The sequence below is a fragment of the Acanthisitta chloris genome, unplaced genomic scaffold (genome assembly GCF_000695815.1).
Source record: "Acanthisitta chloris isolate BGI_N310 unplaced genomic scaffold, ASM69581v1 scaffold15233, whole genome shotgun sequence".
In the NCBI taxonomy this organism is placed as follows: Eukaryota; Metazoa; Chordata; class Aves; order Passeriformes; family Acanthisittidae; genus Acanthisitta; species Acanthisitta chloris.
This window is the reverse complement of record NW_008663420.1, coordinates 1,925-20,611: the sequence shown is the minus strand read 5'-3', so window position 1 is coordinate 20,611 and position 18,687 is coordinate 1,925. Positions and strand designations below refer to the sequence as shown.

The 18,687-nt window shown below is 38.2% G+C and overlaps 1 protein-coding gene across 1 annotated transcript in view; it reads right to left on the bottom strand.

The window, feature by feature from the left end:
- Positions 1-18,406, bottom strand: part of ZNF608 (zinc finger protein 608) — a 78,598-nt gene extending 60,192 nt beyond the window's left edge. The window contains 1 exon segment of the mRNA XM_009070999.1: positions 17,519-18,406. Within this exon segment, the coding sequence (XP_009069247.1) occupies positions 17,519-18,406 (888 nt within the window).
- Between the last annotated feature and the right edge of the window lie 281 nt (positions 18,407-18,687).

Genomic DNA, 18,687 nt, shown 5'->3' with positions numbered 1-18,687 from the left:
GGTGTTAGAAAAAAATCCCTATTCATGACCAGCTGAAAGATGTTGCTCAGTGTCCTTCTGGCACAATCTCACTCCAAAAAAAAAAAAAGTTTCCCCTGAAGAACTGAAGGCTGAATTTTCATCTTATTTACCTGAGCTTCATTCATATGACATGACAGTTCCAACTCCTATCATTATGCCTGGAAACTCTGTCCTTCTTGCTATCTGTGATATTCTTCCTAGTTACAACAAGAGCACCTGGCCACCAGCCAGCCAGATAAGAAATTTTAAATGTTGCTAAAGAGATGTTGCTAAACAGATGGAGATTTCCAAGGCAGGACAACAAAAGAGACAAGAGTTTCTAATCAGGTTTCTACAAGCACTGTCCCTTCAGGTTAATGAAAGCTTCCTAAACATCAAAGCCTTGACAGAGTGTCCCAGATACACAGCTTACCCTGGAGACTTCCAAACATTTTTGTGGTTTCACAACACATTTTCCTATTAATTTGGAAATACTTTTCCCTCCTCAGTAACCAGTTGATAAGTCTACAGAAAGGGGAAACTGACAGAGTATACAAGAGAATCAGTGACTTGACTATGTATGCAATCTGTCAGATGAACTGGAGAATCTGGAGGAAACTTTTCTCCTTATAGTCCATCTCTTTTAGTAACACTGAATACAGAACAGGATGGGGAAAATATGAAAAAGGCACTAAAATGCAAAAATCAAAATGCAAGTAATTAGTATCTCACAAATGCAAGCAAAAGTAAGAATAATCACTCATCTCGTGGAAATGTTACACATAAAGTAGTGATGCCCTTCACGAAAAAAGAGGCAATGTGATCCTTATTTTTTTAATAAATTGTTCTGATTATCTAGGAGATTGCAAATGTCAGTCTAAATGCCCAAATAAATACAATACATTTAGGCTGGAGTCTCACATCCTTTTACTGTTGCAACTGAGGTAAATTGAAATGACAGTATCAAACCTAGCTACTCATCTCCAGCCCCACCACACCTATTCTGCCTTTCCTTTCACATGGCCCATGTAACCTCACCTTTCAACCCAGACAAGCTGGACACTGGGTTAGAAAAAGCACAGTACGGTGATCACCTGGACCATTTTTTTTTAAGTAGGCTAGGGAATGGGCCCACCTTGCAGGAAAAAAAATCAGTGATGAGTATTCATAGTATTCCGGGTAGATGCCATTAAAACCCCACATGGGATTACAGCTCACGTTTCATTTTCAGAAACCTAACAAAACTGTTTCACCAATACCTGCAAGCCTAGACATGCTCTGACAGTCAGCTTCCAGTTTTGTCCCGGCACTGCTCCACTCCTGCCCATTTTACAGTTATAACTTCACTATTTATCCAGATGCAAAGACTAAGGTACAGCCAAGACATCTGCAAACACACTTTTCCGAGAGCACTGTGCAAAATCATCTGTGGAAGACCTGAGCAAAAAATGTGACATTTTGTGTCCCAGACTCAAGAAAACAAGATTTACCATAGCTCACTTCCACACTGGAGAACCCATAAAGATACTGAAGAATTTTTGTAGTGCTGTACAAGGAGTTAGAGGAACCAGTACCTCCAAGACTAAGTGCATCCTGACTTAAACCAACCCAATTATGTTTCCCTACTCTAAAGACTTGTAATGACACTTTGCTTTCACACCCCAAACCAAGGAATGTAGTAATTTAACTCTAAAGTGGGCTACAAGTTTAGTTTTAAATGAAGGTGTAATTTAAAAGGAGAGCCAGTTTCAAAGTAACTAGTATTTCCTCCCTGCTTATAGCCTGGTCTCTTAGTGGATGCTTTACAAATTTAGTAATGACTAAAACAAATTAGCCTAATTACATGGAAACCTGGTATACTGACTTTCAACTTTCAAATCGGAAGATCTTCTCTAAGTCAAAACACTAAAAATACTTAAAGTACAAGAATGAACAACAAAGGCATCAAACTCCTCATCCATAAAGCTGATTTTGATTCATGAAAGCAAACACAGTGACTCCTTTGTGCAACAGTGACAAGATCAGCTCAAAACTGCCTCTAGGCAGTACAAATGCAGGCCAAATAGGACAGAGAAAATTGTACTCTCACCTCTGTATTTAAACTTGGGGAAGGTTTGTCCCCTGCAAAATACTGAAATGTGTTAGTGCAAGTTACATCATTCACTTCCCATTCAGTTCTGAAAGTAATATTGTATTTGCATGGCTCTTTCAGAAAGTATTCCAAGTTGATAAAGCATAATTATAAGAAAGAGGAACCCTTATGCTACCATGAATGTTATCCAGATCTATTGTTATCTTAATGAGTTAAATTGTCAGCAACTGCCTTTTTCTTAGACTTTTACCAGCCTCTTGGTTTCCAGTACACAAACAAGAGTAACAAAAATCAAACTGACCCAGTATGAAATTTCCCAGAATCCTGAGATTATTACTTCTTTGTCTTAAATTGTTGATTCAGAACGCAAACTTACTTTTGAATTTACTGAAACCACATTCAGGGCAACACTGCTTAATAACTGTTTTTTACTCTACTAAGGATACAGAAATCTTCATTACACTATCAAGCATTCAGATATGGTACCACTGATAAAGAAAAGTCTTAACTTTCTATTATATACTTCACTACATTGATCAAAAATAGAAGACTTAGCCTGGAGTGAATTTGCCTACTGGTAGTTATGTCTCATATACTCATAAAAAAAAAAAAAAGAACAATTTTGTCTTGAGAATTCATGAAACATCACTCAGTATTTCAATGCTGTAAGTTTTAACTTGCAGTGTGAAGACCATCCATGCATCTTTTAGAAGCAGTTACAACAATATGCTTGTAAGTAGATGCGAAAATTTCTACCACTATGCCTTAACATTTCCTATTGCAAATTCCTTACTACAGACTGGCTTTATAGTTCTGCCAGTCACATTATACAGGTTTGAAAGTACAATATGAACAAAATCAGAATACCAGCACATAATGTAAAGTTATTTAACGGTCACTTAAAACACTTCTTTCAATCACTTCAAATATTATGCCAAAACTTATTCTACCAAATTGATATCAGATAACAGTCTGGCTTTATGTTCCACCAGAAACACTCATTTCACAGCCTGCAGAGAAAACATACACAAATATGCATATAATTAGACTACATATAAAAGACACAATTCTTATACAACTTTCACAGCAGTATTGTCCTGTAAGAGCTCATGCTGCTACTCATTTCAAAGCAACCAGATTCTGTGCCTAAATGCAATGGATGGAGTGGCCTTTTACTGAGGAATATAGCTAAATGCACTTCCCCATGCATTCTCATTCTTGTGATCAGGAAATGAGCAGAAACTAAATTTGAAGAAACAAACATGCTATTAAGAAGAATACTGTTCTTAGGGTTACTGCTTAGTAGACTACAGTTAGAGGGAGAAATATTCATACCAGAAGCTACTGGCAATGCTCCTTATATTTGTTCATACATGAGCAGAGAATAAGATTTTATATACCATCAGTGAATTTCAATCAAGCAATACAAAAAGAAACAATGCACAACATTACCAAGCACTTAAAATGTCACACCTGAAGCTCTAACCTTCTTCTTGTCCCCTTATAGAAACTATACACTATCATATACACTAAAAACTTTCCTATTCCTATACTGGATTTCAAACAGGAGCAACTAACAAGTTCTTTTTCATGTGCATCTTTTTATTTTTCTTTACAAAAATGTGCCGCAAGCTAAAGGGATAAAAATGTCCATTTTATTATAATTTAAAGGGGATCAAATTAAAAATGTAGTTTATTACTTCAGATGACCAGGCACAACTTGCCAAACTCAGCTATGCTTACCCCTTTTCTCATGCAAATTACTATGGCCACTGAGGATAGAAAATGGGATAGCTGCTTTACATAGGCCAAACATATTCTCCAGAAGGTTTAAATCTTGACCAAACAAAAGTCAATTTTCACACAAACAATCACAAAACATTTTCTCAGAAGCCTTTGCCTACCAAGATACTGGCAGCAGGGATGTTGTGTATAAATGAAATTGTGTATTTTCTATGACCTATGGACCTATTACCTTATTCAGATTTTGTAAATTAATTTTCACAGCAGTGAAAGTGAGGAAATTACAGTGAAGAAGTCAGAAAATTCAACTCAAAAGGTAAAAATTATGAAAGGCTACAAATTACTGAAAAAAAGAATTTCAACTGAAGAAAATTAAACAACATTTACTGCACAGGTTACTTCACTTCTGCTATAATGCTTTCTTGGCCTTGATCTTTAAACCAATGACTCATGAAAATTATATCTTCAAATTTACAGATGACCAGTAAGTGGATCTTTAAAAAAATGTTCTACAACAATAAAGCAGGAACCACAATCACTTCTTAACCATTTGAACTGTCAACTAATTAATTACGATACTGAAACAAAGGCCTATTTTAAAAATTTGTTTAAAAAGGGGGAGAAGAGGAAAAGAGAGGAGAAAAAAAAAGGGGGGGAGGGAAGTTCTAGTGAGCAAGCCAAACTGCATATTGGGGAGAGAGGTTCAAGAAAATGTATTATGCTTGCCCAAATTAACCGAGGCATTTCTCCCCCACCCCATTCAGATGAAAAACAAAATAGGGCAGCTCTTCTTGCCACAGACTGGTGCCCCTTAGCTGGAAGCAGCTCCAGTTGTCAGGCTCCTGTCAGCATGTAAAGTGCGCCAACACTTCCCTTCTCCCACTCTTTTGTTCCTACTTAATATGTGCAGTTTGTTCAGCAGTCCGTGCTGTTAAACAATTCATTTCTCCTTGCCTCCTCTGCTTTAGGAGGAGGCAAAAATAGCAGGACTTAATCACAAAATATAAAGCTCATTTCCTGTACCTTAGTGCCTCATTTTTTCACCTCCTTGTCCATAGGATTTAGCTACCAAATAGGTCTTAATCTGTAAACAAATTATTTGCTCTACAATAAAACCATTCAGTTCTTTATTTTTTTTCCTCTCTTTCTTTGGCTGCTTGGCTGATGTCCAATGTGGAGGCTCATAGGTTCTTCTATTATTTAGTACTGGTTAAAAGGCAATAAGCTCATTTAGAGTTTATAAAACTATAAAACTATAAGCTATCAACAAAAGCATTTAATGCTTTTCTGAAGCATGGTGGCTTTTGCCTGAAAAATTAATAACGTCTGATTGCATACGTATGTGTGTGTACACATACATGTGGATGTGTGGGGGTGGGTTTTTTATGTGCTGGCCTGGTTATTCACTCTGTATGTCTTTAAGTCAATTATTGTAGACTACAAATACATGCATTTCACTCGAATTTTAATTGTGTACTTTTTTCTCAACAACTGACAATCACAGGAACTGCAATTCACTGTGGCTACAAAGCTGAACCTCAAAGACTTTGATGTTGTCTGAGAAAAAGAATGTCATGCTGCTGCAGCATTTCACAATGTTTGCAAATATTGTTTCTTTATAAAACTATGTTGTGAATCACAGGAGTCCACTAGAGTAAGTGAAACCTTTGGAGAAATAAATGTTAGCTTTTTCATCTGTGGAATTATCTCGTGACTCAAGAGAAAATAAAATAAAATCAAGATAATTTTTCTTTATCTCTATTTTTCTATTTTTGTTCTTGGTGGAAAATTAGTTCTCAGAGACTCAAACCAAAACACAGCATGTGTGTGCTTGCCTTCATGCAAATGTTTATATATAAAACATGGGACTAGCAGGCTAGTGGGAAGGTAAAGACAATGAAATATTTTTAAAAAAACATGTCTATAAATAAGTGAATTACTGTAAATGAAAAGGTAAATTTACTGGTGTAAATCTCACGTAGAAATGACAGGTACTTAGCAATTTCAACTTCAGCAATATACTTCCAATGAAAATCTGCAAGCTTATTTAAAGTCCATTACGGCTGCTGACATCAATCTGCCAAGCTTCAGAGTGCTAATCTCCACTGAAGATTTTCACCTACAAGTTTAGCTACTGGTATATTTGAATCAAATACTTTGTGTTTCTCTATATAGGCAACTACAGACATAAGGCATTAGAGCTGGATGGGCAATAGAGCAGGATTGTCACAGAGCCTCTAACGCTAGTTTTGCCTGAATAAGGAATGAAGTTCAGATTCCCGCCCGGGTTTAGATTCCAGTCCTCTCCACAAGTGTTTTAATCCTGATTTCCACCCTTTCCACTCAAAATTTCAATTCTTCCACAATGAATACAACAGCTAAGGCCATATTCCTACTGCAGCTACTCAAATGAATAATAAAACTACAGGCAAATCCTGAAAATTCAATTTATACATATTATTTTAAGGTACACCCACATACTCCCACATGTGAATGCACATACAAGCTCAGATACATACAAAATAACACATAAAAAGATTTTAATAAGCTGTACCTATTAAGAGTAACCAAAGACCAAATGAATCTATTTCCCTCCCCTCAGGCAAATGACAACTTCTGGAGATGCACATAATAGGTGACAGCCAGACAGGTGTCAAATAAGTATGTTCATCCTTAAAAACTAGTTAAAGATTAATAAAAAAACCCGTTATGCTAACCCTGCAGAAAAAAAAGTGGATCTTACACTGAACTGGCACAGCAAATACGATCAAATTTAAACCTTAATTAAATGTAGTGCTAAGTTCTTTATTGTAATACAATGTATCTTCAATAATTACTGAGCAGCTGAAGAAGTTTTATAAAAATTAAGCAGTAAGAGGTATATTATACCTCTAATAAATAATTCAATCTGAGGAAAAATATAAATCTTGGAAGTAGTTTGAAAGTACTTGGCAACTTTTCCACCCAGAGGTGGAAAGGCTCAAAAATAAATATTCAAGAGCATTAATTTTTTTCTAGATGTGTGCGTGCAAGTAAAACAGCAGCCATAATGTGGAAATTTGAGTCACATTTTGCAACTAATTGGAAGCAGATTAGAGTTCTGCCTCAGGGGAACATTGTCAAACTAGAAGCTGGAGCAAATGAAGAAAGAGGTGAAAGCATCGTGAAGAGCTGACAGATTTACAGTGCTCAAGGCAATAAACGGGTACTAGATAAAAATGAATGTGCTTCACTGTACGGCATGCAGTTTTCAGTCATATCTCAGCAATAAGAGCATAGAGCCAAGAAACAATTTTTTTCAAAGAGATGGTGAAGGAAAGAGGTAGAATGAACAAAACACTATTCAGGTGGTGTGCAAAAAATATAAATCATACAGTGGCTCAAGTTATTACAAGAATAATCAAATTGGTCATACTGAGCCCTGTTTTTGAACCTGGACTCATCTCAAGTAAGGGCTTACAAAGACGTAACACAAGGAACTACTTAATTGAGAAAAGACTGTAGGCTCATCATAAGTAGGAGTCAAAGCATTAAGCTCTTAAGAAAAAAAAAATCACACTGATTTTACATTTTAAAAGCTAAGACTAACACAGAACCCTGCAGACAGAAAAATCAGAGGCAAGAGGGAAAAAGCCTTTTCAGAGGATGATTAGGAAAGGTTGGAGGAGATTATAAAATGAAAATAAAGTGTAGAGGCTAATGTACCAATGCCGTAATGGAAACAGCTGCTAGCTTTCTCCTTCAGTGCTTGGCATCTGTTGCAGCGTCACAGGAAAGACTGCTAAAAGATCTGGACATGAAATGTAAATAAAACAATTAGCCAAAGCTTGGTTGCTGTATTTACAAAACAGTAGCTACTCTTTTTTCATGTGTGTATGTACATGTATATGTAAATATATATACATACATGCACACACATCCCCGCATATATGTGCATACCTATATACCTCGATATATATACACACACAGACATGTAAACAATCCTGTCCTTAAACAACAACCAGTAACAGTATTGCATAATACTGCGCCTTACTACTGGCTGAAGTGGGCAAGAACATGAACTTAGGTTTTTCAGTAATGCCATGCATGGAACAACCACCTTCATTGTTCTCGAAATGCAGCAGTATTTTTCCTTCAAATTCCAGACATCCATTGCAATTCATCGTGTAGTGCCTAACACTAAACCCAGGCCTAAAATTAACCAGTAAAACTTTATGTCAAATATGTTCAATATATCCATAATACTCCTGAAATCTTAGATCCTTGTCATCAGTACCAGCTAACTAAACAACTTCCTCAACATTTATTAAATCAGATATAAAACTCCTACCAGCAAAACAAAGTTCAACAGAGTAATGAGGTCCATTTCTAATAGCATTTGCTTCTATTCCCTTTTGTTAAAGAGATACAGATCTAGTTTCATTTCCCTCTTCCAAAAGGGAAGAATTGGCAAGAACATGAAACCCAGAAACATGCAACTACTGCCATTACTTCATTGCTACAAGACTATAAGAAAGCACGTATTTGATAGTACTATCCATGTAGTGTGGCAAACCATACACAAATAAACAGTTCTCCATGAAGAATTAAAACCCAAAGATCAAACCCTTCCAATTCAAACATCATTGTTGCTTTTAACATAAGCCATCCACAGAAATCAGCCAAGGTGACAGGAAATCCAAAAATAATTTGGTCTGGCCCTGTGCACTATAAGAAAGCAGATTACAAGTTACTTTTCACTCTTCTTGTTGGTTGAGGGAAGTGGTGAAAACTATAAAAGCTATGCTTACGTAACAAGAAACTGTGGTACCCACCGACCTATTTCTACCAGAATTCAGCACAGCATCACTGAAATTCATCAACAAAGGTGGCATTTCAATAGCATGAACTTGTGTTCAGGGAGGATGGGCTTAACAAAACCTGTGAATTAATTCAATGGATAATGCATAAATGAACAAATGTGTGTGAAATCAAACTGTCTAGTGAACACAGTTAAAGAGGCCAGATGTACCTCAAAATTTCCTGGGAAACAGAGCTTAAACTTGGTGCTTTCTTTTATCAGAATGAAGAAATTGAGCTCTTGGAGTTTACAAAAGTGTGACCAATTGGAACTTAGTCTTCTTTTGCTAACTGAAGCATGAATAAATGAAAGAGCCAGTTTCTGACCGCATACGACAAACATATATTTTTTTTATATTCCACTGCCACATACTAAAAACCAGAATCAAGCTGACTGGTAGAAACTTGACTGGCAACCAAAGACCACGCTATTATTTCAAACTGTTATGGGAAAGCAATAAAATTACTACCAGGTCTCCTCATGTTACTCTTCAATAAAAAGAAGCCATCAGGGAAATAAGAGGAAAAGAAAACACATCAAAACCTCTAAAGTTTCTTTAAGTAAAAATACACTTCTGTGGTGTTATGCCATCTGCTTCTTGGTTAACACGACATGACAATTCAACAACTAGAATACTAGTGTTTTGAAAACACCAAGTAACCACAACCAATAGATTTTAGTTTGCTCTTTTGACTGCAAAAACTGAATTCACATGCCACTGTTGGCACATGCTTCAAACACCCTCATGAGGTAATTTTCCTTACATTATTATTTAGTGGAGTTTCTCAGGAGACAGAAACACATCAGCCAAGCTGGGTTTGTGCACAGGAATAAATTTAGGCTAGGAAGACTCAAAAACTGGGAGAAGATACCCAAATGTTTGGTATTTATTTTTTCTGAAGAAGATTGAGAAAGATTTATCATAAAGAACATGCAACTCAACTTAACATATTTTTGCTTCAAAATCAGCAAAACAAAGAGCTTCACATTTCATTCCCAGTAGATGTTACAGGCAGATGCTGGAGAGGTTGATCCTTTAATCTTGAGATTTAGCAGTATTTGCCAATTTACAGTAAAAGCAGACACATTATTAATCTCTGTCACTAAATGCAACTTTTTTACTTGCAGTGTTGGCTTAAGATTTCAGAAAATTTAATCAATACCATAGCGACCCTAGAGCTGGAAAACTATATCCTATCTCATTTCATGCAACTTGCCCTACACGCTCACTTAAGCTGTTTAATCAAATAGTCTTGTATATAAACATATATATTATGGATGTGTACATGCACATGCAAACAGTGGCATTAGAAGACACTGCGTATTCCCACCTCCTTGATATTTCTCTCAGAACTTTCTTGTCAGTCAAATCACTAAGTTTTACAACCTTTCATTTAAATGTAAAGGATTTGTTCCAATTGCCAAGCCCATTTAGTAAGAATTAAAAGAGAAAGTGCAACAGAGAGTGCTTAATGAAATCCTGGCTACAGTGCAACCAAAAGTCATTGTCTGACCTTCATATTTGCCCAAATGCCTACTTGTAGCCTTCAGTAAATTGTGGTTTTAATTCAGGAATATAATAATTTTTTAAAAGTCTTGTGATTTAAAATGGCATTGAAGAAAACCACTCAAGTCCTGCTATGCAAAGTGGTAATTAGCTTTATTAAAATCATTACATAGCAGACATGCTTTTAAGCCACTTAAAAATTATTATTATTGTTGACTTTGATGAAAGATTGCACTGCAATAGAGCTGCACTGGGCAGAAATACTGGTGCAAAAAGACAAAAAGGAAAAAGTGTTCATGAAACAGAAAATATATATATATATGAATGAACTTTTCTGATTTTTAAAAAGCTATTTACTTTTTACAATTGTGTCATCATAATAATTTTTAATGGAAGACTGTTTTGCTGTCTTTCACCCAACAGGGAGTTATGTACACACCACATTTCTTAAAAGATCCATATATTTACTGTGATTGTTAAGAAGTAACTCCTTGACATGTAAACACGCTAAAACAAACACTAATTTTTAGCAAAAAAAAAAGCCAGCCCTTCAACTGAAGGTACTGTAGCCACAAATACACAGGTGTGACCCTATCTGGGGACACATGGGAGGATGCGTTTCTGTTGTAAGGAATAAAGCACAGTTAAGAAGTCAGATCATCTCTTCAGCCTTTCAGGGAACGCAGGAATGTCATGTACATTAGAACATCATAGAGGTACACTATAAAGCTGGCACTTTGCTAAGCATATTACATATATAGTAACCTTGTTGTTGGATCATCTGTATGGAGTACCTTATCTCAGAGCAGGGTAGACTCTAAAACTTTATAATATTCAGCATGGAACAAATCTGGAACATGTAGCTGAAATGTCATTGAAACAGTGAGTACCTCATCTGTGAAATACAGACCATGTGGCAATGACACAAAGCTGCCTAAATAGCTGCAGAAGCAATCTAACCTTTTTGAAGAATGGGAGACAGAAATCCAAAATACTTATGTACTTATCTAAAATGGAAGGTAAAGGATAACTGAAATGTTAGTACTTCCGAGATAATATTCCTGACAATGCATGTACAATGTGCTAAATACTGTCACCAAAATTGGGAATAAACTCCTTAACACCAATGTAGTATTAAGAAGCAGCATGCCTTTCCTGCAGCTCTGGATGCATAGGGGGTCATTCCACCTAACGTGCATACCACACCTCACAACAGCTAGAAGTTTATATTGTCCTACTAGATACATGCATAACTCTTCCACAAAAAAAAATACATACTTAACAGATTAACAGATTTCCCAGAACTAATTATCATATTTGTGTAGTGATTACACATGCAGGTTAAGTCTGTGATGGGATTTGCTGAGGGTCTTTAATAGTCATTTGTGGCGAATGCCCCTCAAAGTCCACGTGTCCATTGACCTTGATGTATAAACTCCAAACAAGTTGTTTGCTGGCCTTGCCGAATGTCCAGGTAAGCATGACTTGGAGAGTTTCTGCGGTTCCCTTGGGCCTCAGCTAACTTTTGTTTCCACGCTAAATTTCAGTCCATAGAGTGGAGTTTCAATTCTATGTGATCAATAGTGAACCCTACCACTGTTCACTGAGAAAGGTTTTTAAACTTTATACTTTTTCTAAAAAATTTTTTTAAACATTTTAAGCCAACAATAGCACATTCAACAATAACCATGTAAGATGTGGAGAGACATATTTTGGGGGGTTTTATTCTTTTCACCTACTTTTAGAAATGCAAATTGCATGGATACCATGGAGCACATAAAGGGGAACCTGCATTCAGTGTGCAGGTTGAAAAGATGGGTCCAGTGAACATAAAGTAGACCCCAGGATCTCCCACAAATGTCAATCCTATGAAGATGACCTTTTTTTTTGAGGGGGGGTGGAACACACATGTTTCAGCATGCAAGAAAAACTGCACATTTCAGATTTAAGATTAGCATTGCTGTTGATAAAATAGCTTTCCACTTATGAAGGCCCTGGTCTAAGAAGACGGAATGCATTCTGTGTTAATGATCACAAACAGGGGTCCAAGCTTTCCTCTTTTGTCAGAACTACAGCAGATCCTCCCCGCAGCTTCACCATTAACATGTCTGTTTCCTGTCAGACCACTCAGAGATAATGTCATTTATCTCAGGGCGGCAAAAGACTAGTCATTAGCTTCAGTAAAAGACCTCAAACAAAGGCCGGATGGCATTTTATCCAGGGCTCATAGGCTGCAGCCAAGAATCGCATTGCCTAACAGTTTAGAACAAGTTATCTTTAAAAGAGTAATTTTCTCCCTATCAACAATTCAAGAACACTTCTCTGAAGAACAGAAAAGTCTCTGCATGGAAAATTTTAGTCAATGGTTTTATCATATGCAATTTAGGTGACTGATAAGAGCTTGCTAAAGTTATCCTTTCATAGGTTGTTTTGGGGTTTTTTTTTTGGTTGTTCTCCCACCACCCTCCCTTGCTCTTACTTCATAGGGAAGCACGGAGTAAATCGGGATCTACCTAATGTTAAGACCTTTGAAGAACTGACCCTTATTGTGTTTGCCTGCAGGAAGTGATTCACTATTATAAATTCTTCAATGACTGAGCTTCTGGAAATCTCTTTTAATGAAAGTGGAACAGGTTAACTCTATGTATGAACATGTGTTTTCACAGTCTCTCCTGTATTACTGCATTTCAGAAAGCTTCTACAAAGTGCCAGGAGAACTTTTTAAAATAATGACAATAATAATTAGGAAAGAGTCAAAAAAATATGAGCTATTCAATTCCTGGTTTTATGCTGAAAACTAGGAACATATGGTACTTTCCATGTTACTTGAATCTGGTTATTGAACACCTCTATGGTTACAGGAGATTTTGCTTAGCACTTTTACCATATATTTCATTTATTGGAGTATAGAATGCTACTTTAGAAAAACAAGTCTTTATATAGCTATAATTAAACCAGTCTTGCAGGAAAGCCCTTTAACACAGAGAACATGGTTAACCTCATGACATCTGGACAATCAATCCTTTCCTTTTTACTGGGTATTTATGAAGTTATTAAAATTGTAGAATTACCAATGCCCAAAGTGAAATATTTTTCCAGTAGTTCTGAGTATGGTTATCAGCTTCCTTACTTTATTTGATAGATGTTCTAGACCAGCCTCCATTGTGCAACGCTAACTCTTGCTTTGCACAGAAATTCAATAGCAGATCTGGTCATACATATTGGCAGAGGTCAGCAGGTTCACACGGAAAGCTTTCCTCAGCCAAAGGGCAACACCTCTTCACCCAGCTCAAAAAGCACCGTCACACTACTAGACAGCACTACAGAACTTAAAGAACCTTGAGCTGTGCTTATTGTTAGACACCCATAGTTATCAATGTTTTTAACAGCTAAATCCCTTATGTAGCTTTCAAAACAGTTTGCTGTCAAACAACAATAGACTTTGTTCTTTAATTACAGCAAGTGACCTCCCTGCCCTTTTATTTCACAGTGAATAAACTACATACAAGGCCGGCAAGAAAAGTACATGAAAAGCATATCTCCATAACATCATTAATCAAAGCATGTACTTCAGTGATTTACATCAATAGGTAAAACGCACCCAGAGATTCCAGATGAACTGCAAAACACCCTCAAATCCTTACATGAAAAAAAAGTATGAAGATAAAGAACACCAGCTAACATGTTAATTTGCTGAAGACAACTTTCAAATGTGAAATAGAGTCTTTGTGAGAAGCACTAAGATAATAAAAGAGAAAAATTCAATCCTGGAGGATCACTAGACTCATACATTTGGAATCTGTAGCTAGACCCCTCTGATTACAGCTTTGTATCTTCTATATTATTTTCATGTAAACATAATGTTTTTCACATACCAAGTACGGTTTTCTGATATCTCAGAGTAAATTGTGACTGACTGAATCCCAAAATCTCCTCACAACACATACAGAGCAAACTCTGTAGATTCTCTAAAACACTTTTCAAAGAACAGCTGTTAAAAAATACAAAAAAAAACCTTAGCTGAAACAGATGAAGAGTTCATGCTGACAAAACAGTCAGTTACTGTGCTAAAAACAGCATGGATGAGAAATGGAAAATGGAGACAGGTTTTAACACCAAAAATCTTAGGAGTGGTTAGCCTACCTGTCAAAGCTACTTATTCAGATATGCCACTGGTGGCTTAACCACAAAATGGGCTGCACGAAAATAGCTCAAACATCTTAGAATTACAGCATACTTTGACTTTATCCACATATTAGGGGAGTGGCAACTTTTACAACATACTTGCGGTTTCTGCATAAATGAGCCAGCAGAACACAGTCATTGATTTAATTAGGCTTCATAAGATCCAATTTATCATGTTTTACATGACTTTCTGCAGCAAGGAAACAATAAATAGACCAAAAATAGACATTGAAGCATGCTGTGAAAGCCAAACAGTGACTACAACTCCTGGGAATCTGCTCCAAGCTTTTCACAAATAGTAAACAAATGCAATATTATATTCCACACCACATATAAAAACCTGTAGATTTTGAATCAGCAGGCATGAACTCATTTGATTCTAAGAGAAAACTTCCAAATTCATGAGGCATGTCCACACAGCAGTAATGTAACTGGAAATTGATTATAACATGCAGGCTTGAAAATTATGTATTTATCTACAGACACAAGGTGCTCTGTGTAAGTACAGCATGTATGTTCTAGTGTATAAACAGTCAAAGCAAGAACACTTCAGGAACCTAAAACCCTTCAAATAATCTTTCTAATGATTATTAATACTTTCTGAAAAAAAAAGACAGAATAACAAACATAAAACATTTGAGTGCCACTAATATTGCCATAGGCGGGGTTTAAGGCATCAAACATTGTCAGACATGAGCTATATTATTATTATTGTCCATCTAAAGGGGAACATTCTGTGGGAAGAAAAACGCTAAAGGATGTTACTTAAGACAGTAAGCAAGCACACCATTGTGCCAGACAATGGCCAAGGCTACACGACTCTGACGTGGGAAGCCTGCATTAAAGTCGGTGTGTGCCAACAGCAGTGGCTGTTCCTGGAAATGCAAGCTCCAGACCTCCTCCTGGCGCGACATCTACAACACACAGAGTGCACCACTAACGCTGAACCCCTCCATACATCTTTGCTCTGAATTTGCATGCCATCCTATTTACATCGCACATAAGATTACTCGTACGTATATGGATTTTTCATACAATTTCCTGTGTGACTAGAGAGTTGAAAGAATACAAAAACGGGAGAAACCACACCACCCTCTAATCTCTGTTGCCATGGCAGCAGCCTTTGAGATACTGAAATGTTCAGATTGCCAGCTAAACAAAATTGTTGAATGTGAACATTTGGCTGAGAGATTAAAAGGCTAAGGGGGTTGCAAAAGGGCAGTACCTCCCACATTCCAGGCAGCCACTGAATCCAATCAAATGGCTCTGACTCTTTAACCACAGCCATTGTGAAGACCGGATTAGGGCAATTTATCTAGATAGTTAAAACAGATTAGAGAACTGCAATTTGAAGACTATTGGCAACAGAAGTAAATGCCTACTGTACTAAGTTAATAAAGAGACCATGAGATTTTAAGACACCTTTCCGTCGCAAACAGCACTTTCATAAATCAAAGAGCAAACATATACACAGCAATCTGGTTTTCTCATCTGCATTTATAAAAGGTCACAAGGCTCATTCAAATTCATCCACAGATATGCTATCTTAAAAGCAATAATATGCATACAATATGAAATTTAATTTGTTCCTTGCCTTGAACAGAAACCCTTGAAATTATCTTTCAGTTCCAACAAATATCTGATGTCACAAGCACCCAAATCTAATCCTGCAGTCGATTTAATATTGTAAAATCTGTAACATGACTGAAATACAAAAAGCTGGTAACCAACTGTAAAAAGACATATCTTTTCCCTCGAGACCTTCAGCCCTCCCAAACACTTGTAGACCATACCGTTAACACCAACCCAAAAGTTTTCCCATTCCTGAACATTCACTCATGGAAGTTGTAAACGCAGGCAATTTAAGACCAACAGCTGGCAATACAGCCAAAATCTAATACCCTGAGATTGTTCATTTGGTGGGTGTTAGTTTGCTTTATTTTTCAGGCAGACCAGGTATCTTTGTTTAACAACCTGTAGAATTCATCATACTTGTATTCCTGGGCCAACAGCTGCCCTCAGGTCCTGCAGAGGATGCCTTATGCCCTAGGGACAGAACAATTCCCACTGCTTTCTGCCCTGGAGACAGAACAATTCCCACCAACACCAGAACCTACTTGAATCAGCAGTTAACAAAAGACATCAAGCTCTCCCTCCACCCTTCCGGAAGAATAGAGTCGTGGCCATCTATTCCTACAGAAAGCATCCTTCGTAATGTAATAGAAAAGAAGAAAAACACACACCCCCATCTGATTTCTTTCATACATTTCAACCACTCAACAAACAAGTAGTTCAAATCCAAGAGCCAGCGTGGTTCAGAGAGAACTCCTCCAGACAGGAGACAAACTGCTTCCCTCTGTTCCAAAAGCTGTTTTGCACACACATATCCCAGCACCAGGTGCATTCCCCTCCTTCCAGCAACCTCCTTCCAGGAAGGTGAGAGGCACCGCCTGTCTGCTGGCTCCTTCCTCCTAGTCCACGACACTAGCTTCTGGGGCCTCTGGGCGACTGTACCACAGGAGTCCCCCAGTACAAGAAGCATCCTGCGTCTCCATGAAGTGCAACGGCAGAGCCTGGATCTCTGCCAATACCTCCTGTTTCCTCCCCCAAGCACAATCTCAGCTCCAGACAGCGGGTTGGAGAAGGGAGAAGGGTCCCCTTGGACTTTGGGAGAGGAACAGCCACGAATGCCTGCCGGTGTTGTGGAAGAGAGTCACCACATACAAGACCTGCTGCCCCTGGAGACTGAGTTATGCACCCCCAGCCTGCAAACATGTATGCCATCCCACTGGTACTGCTGCTCTCTGCTAAAACTGGGGACAGCTCAGTCAGGGTCATCTCAGGGTTTCTCATTCTGGGCGAGTGCAATCAAAAGGAATAGACAAAACAAAAATGTTCTCCAGGTCTGAGGACAGGGAGAGAAAATCACAAGGAAGAGCAGCACACTGAAAACGTGGTGTCTCCTGTCTAGGGAAGACGTCTCCAAGTTGTTTTGTTTGCTTTTTTTTTTTTTTTTATTTTTAGAGAAAGAACAGATGCATGTCACAAATACATATCAGAGAGAAGGACACAGGAGCCAGACACACGGTCATAGGACACTTATTATAGACACGGGGAAACACAGAAGAGGTGGAGAGGAGCTTTGTCCTACCTTTTCTGTTTTCAATTTCTTGATTCTCCGGTGGCTCTCCTCCTCCTCCTCTTCCTTCTTTACCAAAATAGAGTTCCCCATTAACCCTGAATCCGGGGTACTTTTGCTCACCTCCCCCACAGCAGAGGAGGCGCAGTGGAAGGGGCTGCTGCTTCCACCAGTGCCTCCCTTGGCCCCAAAGCCATAAAGGTGCCCAGGGGGAGCTTGGCTACTGCCACCCCCACTGCCATTGGGGTGGCCCTGCTGCAGGTCATGCTGCTTGTCCTTTCTGGATTTCCCTGCATCCTTATCCCGCTTGGAGCCTCTGTTGCCTGAGGCTTTACCTGGTTTCTCCTCTTTGTTTTTCCCACAAGAGGCAATGGTGGTATTGTTGCTGGTGTTGTTATTATTGCCGTTTGGGTTACTGCTCACGCTCTGACCCAGTGCTGAATTCATGCCAGTTGCCTCTCCAGGGCGCCCTTGGACTTCCTGCCTCTTGCCAGCACTGCTGATCTCAGGAATCCCATACAAGGCAGCAGAAGGCAGAGATTTATTAGCATCCTTAGAAGTTTTACTCCTTTTCACTTTTGATTTGCTAGTCTCTTTGTGAGAGGAATTCCCCTGGGGAGCAGAGGGCTGAACAGAAGCAAATTTTAGGCCATCAGCTAAGGCTGAGGTAGTATTAGCCCCACTGGAAGCCAGACCCCCACAATCCTTGGAGCTGGTGTTGCTGCTGCTGGTGGTATTAGTAGAATTATTCATCTCAAATTTCTGTCTGTCCTTCTCCAAATCGGCATCCAAATCGATTATTAAATTCCCAACACCAATTTCCCAATCATCGCCACTGTCATAAGTGTCAACTGCATTTGGATCCACACCTTTTCCTGCAGTAGAAGTGTTCAATGACATCCTGAAGATGAGATCTCTAGAGTAAAAATGCAATGAACTTTCCTTTGGAGATGTGGGGACATTCGTTTATCTCCGCTGGGCTCTCTTAAGTTCAACTCTTCTAGTCTTTCTCCCCCAGGTGTGTCTAGGTTCACAACCTGCAGTCCACGTCCACCTTGTCCTGTGAGGAGGAAAAAAAGTCAAATAAATTTTGCCTGGGTATTACCATAATATAACATGACTCAATCAAAAGGGGGCAAGGTAGGAGGGAGTGAAATCATTCACCATTGCCATGCTCTTTT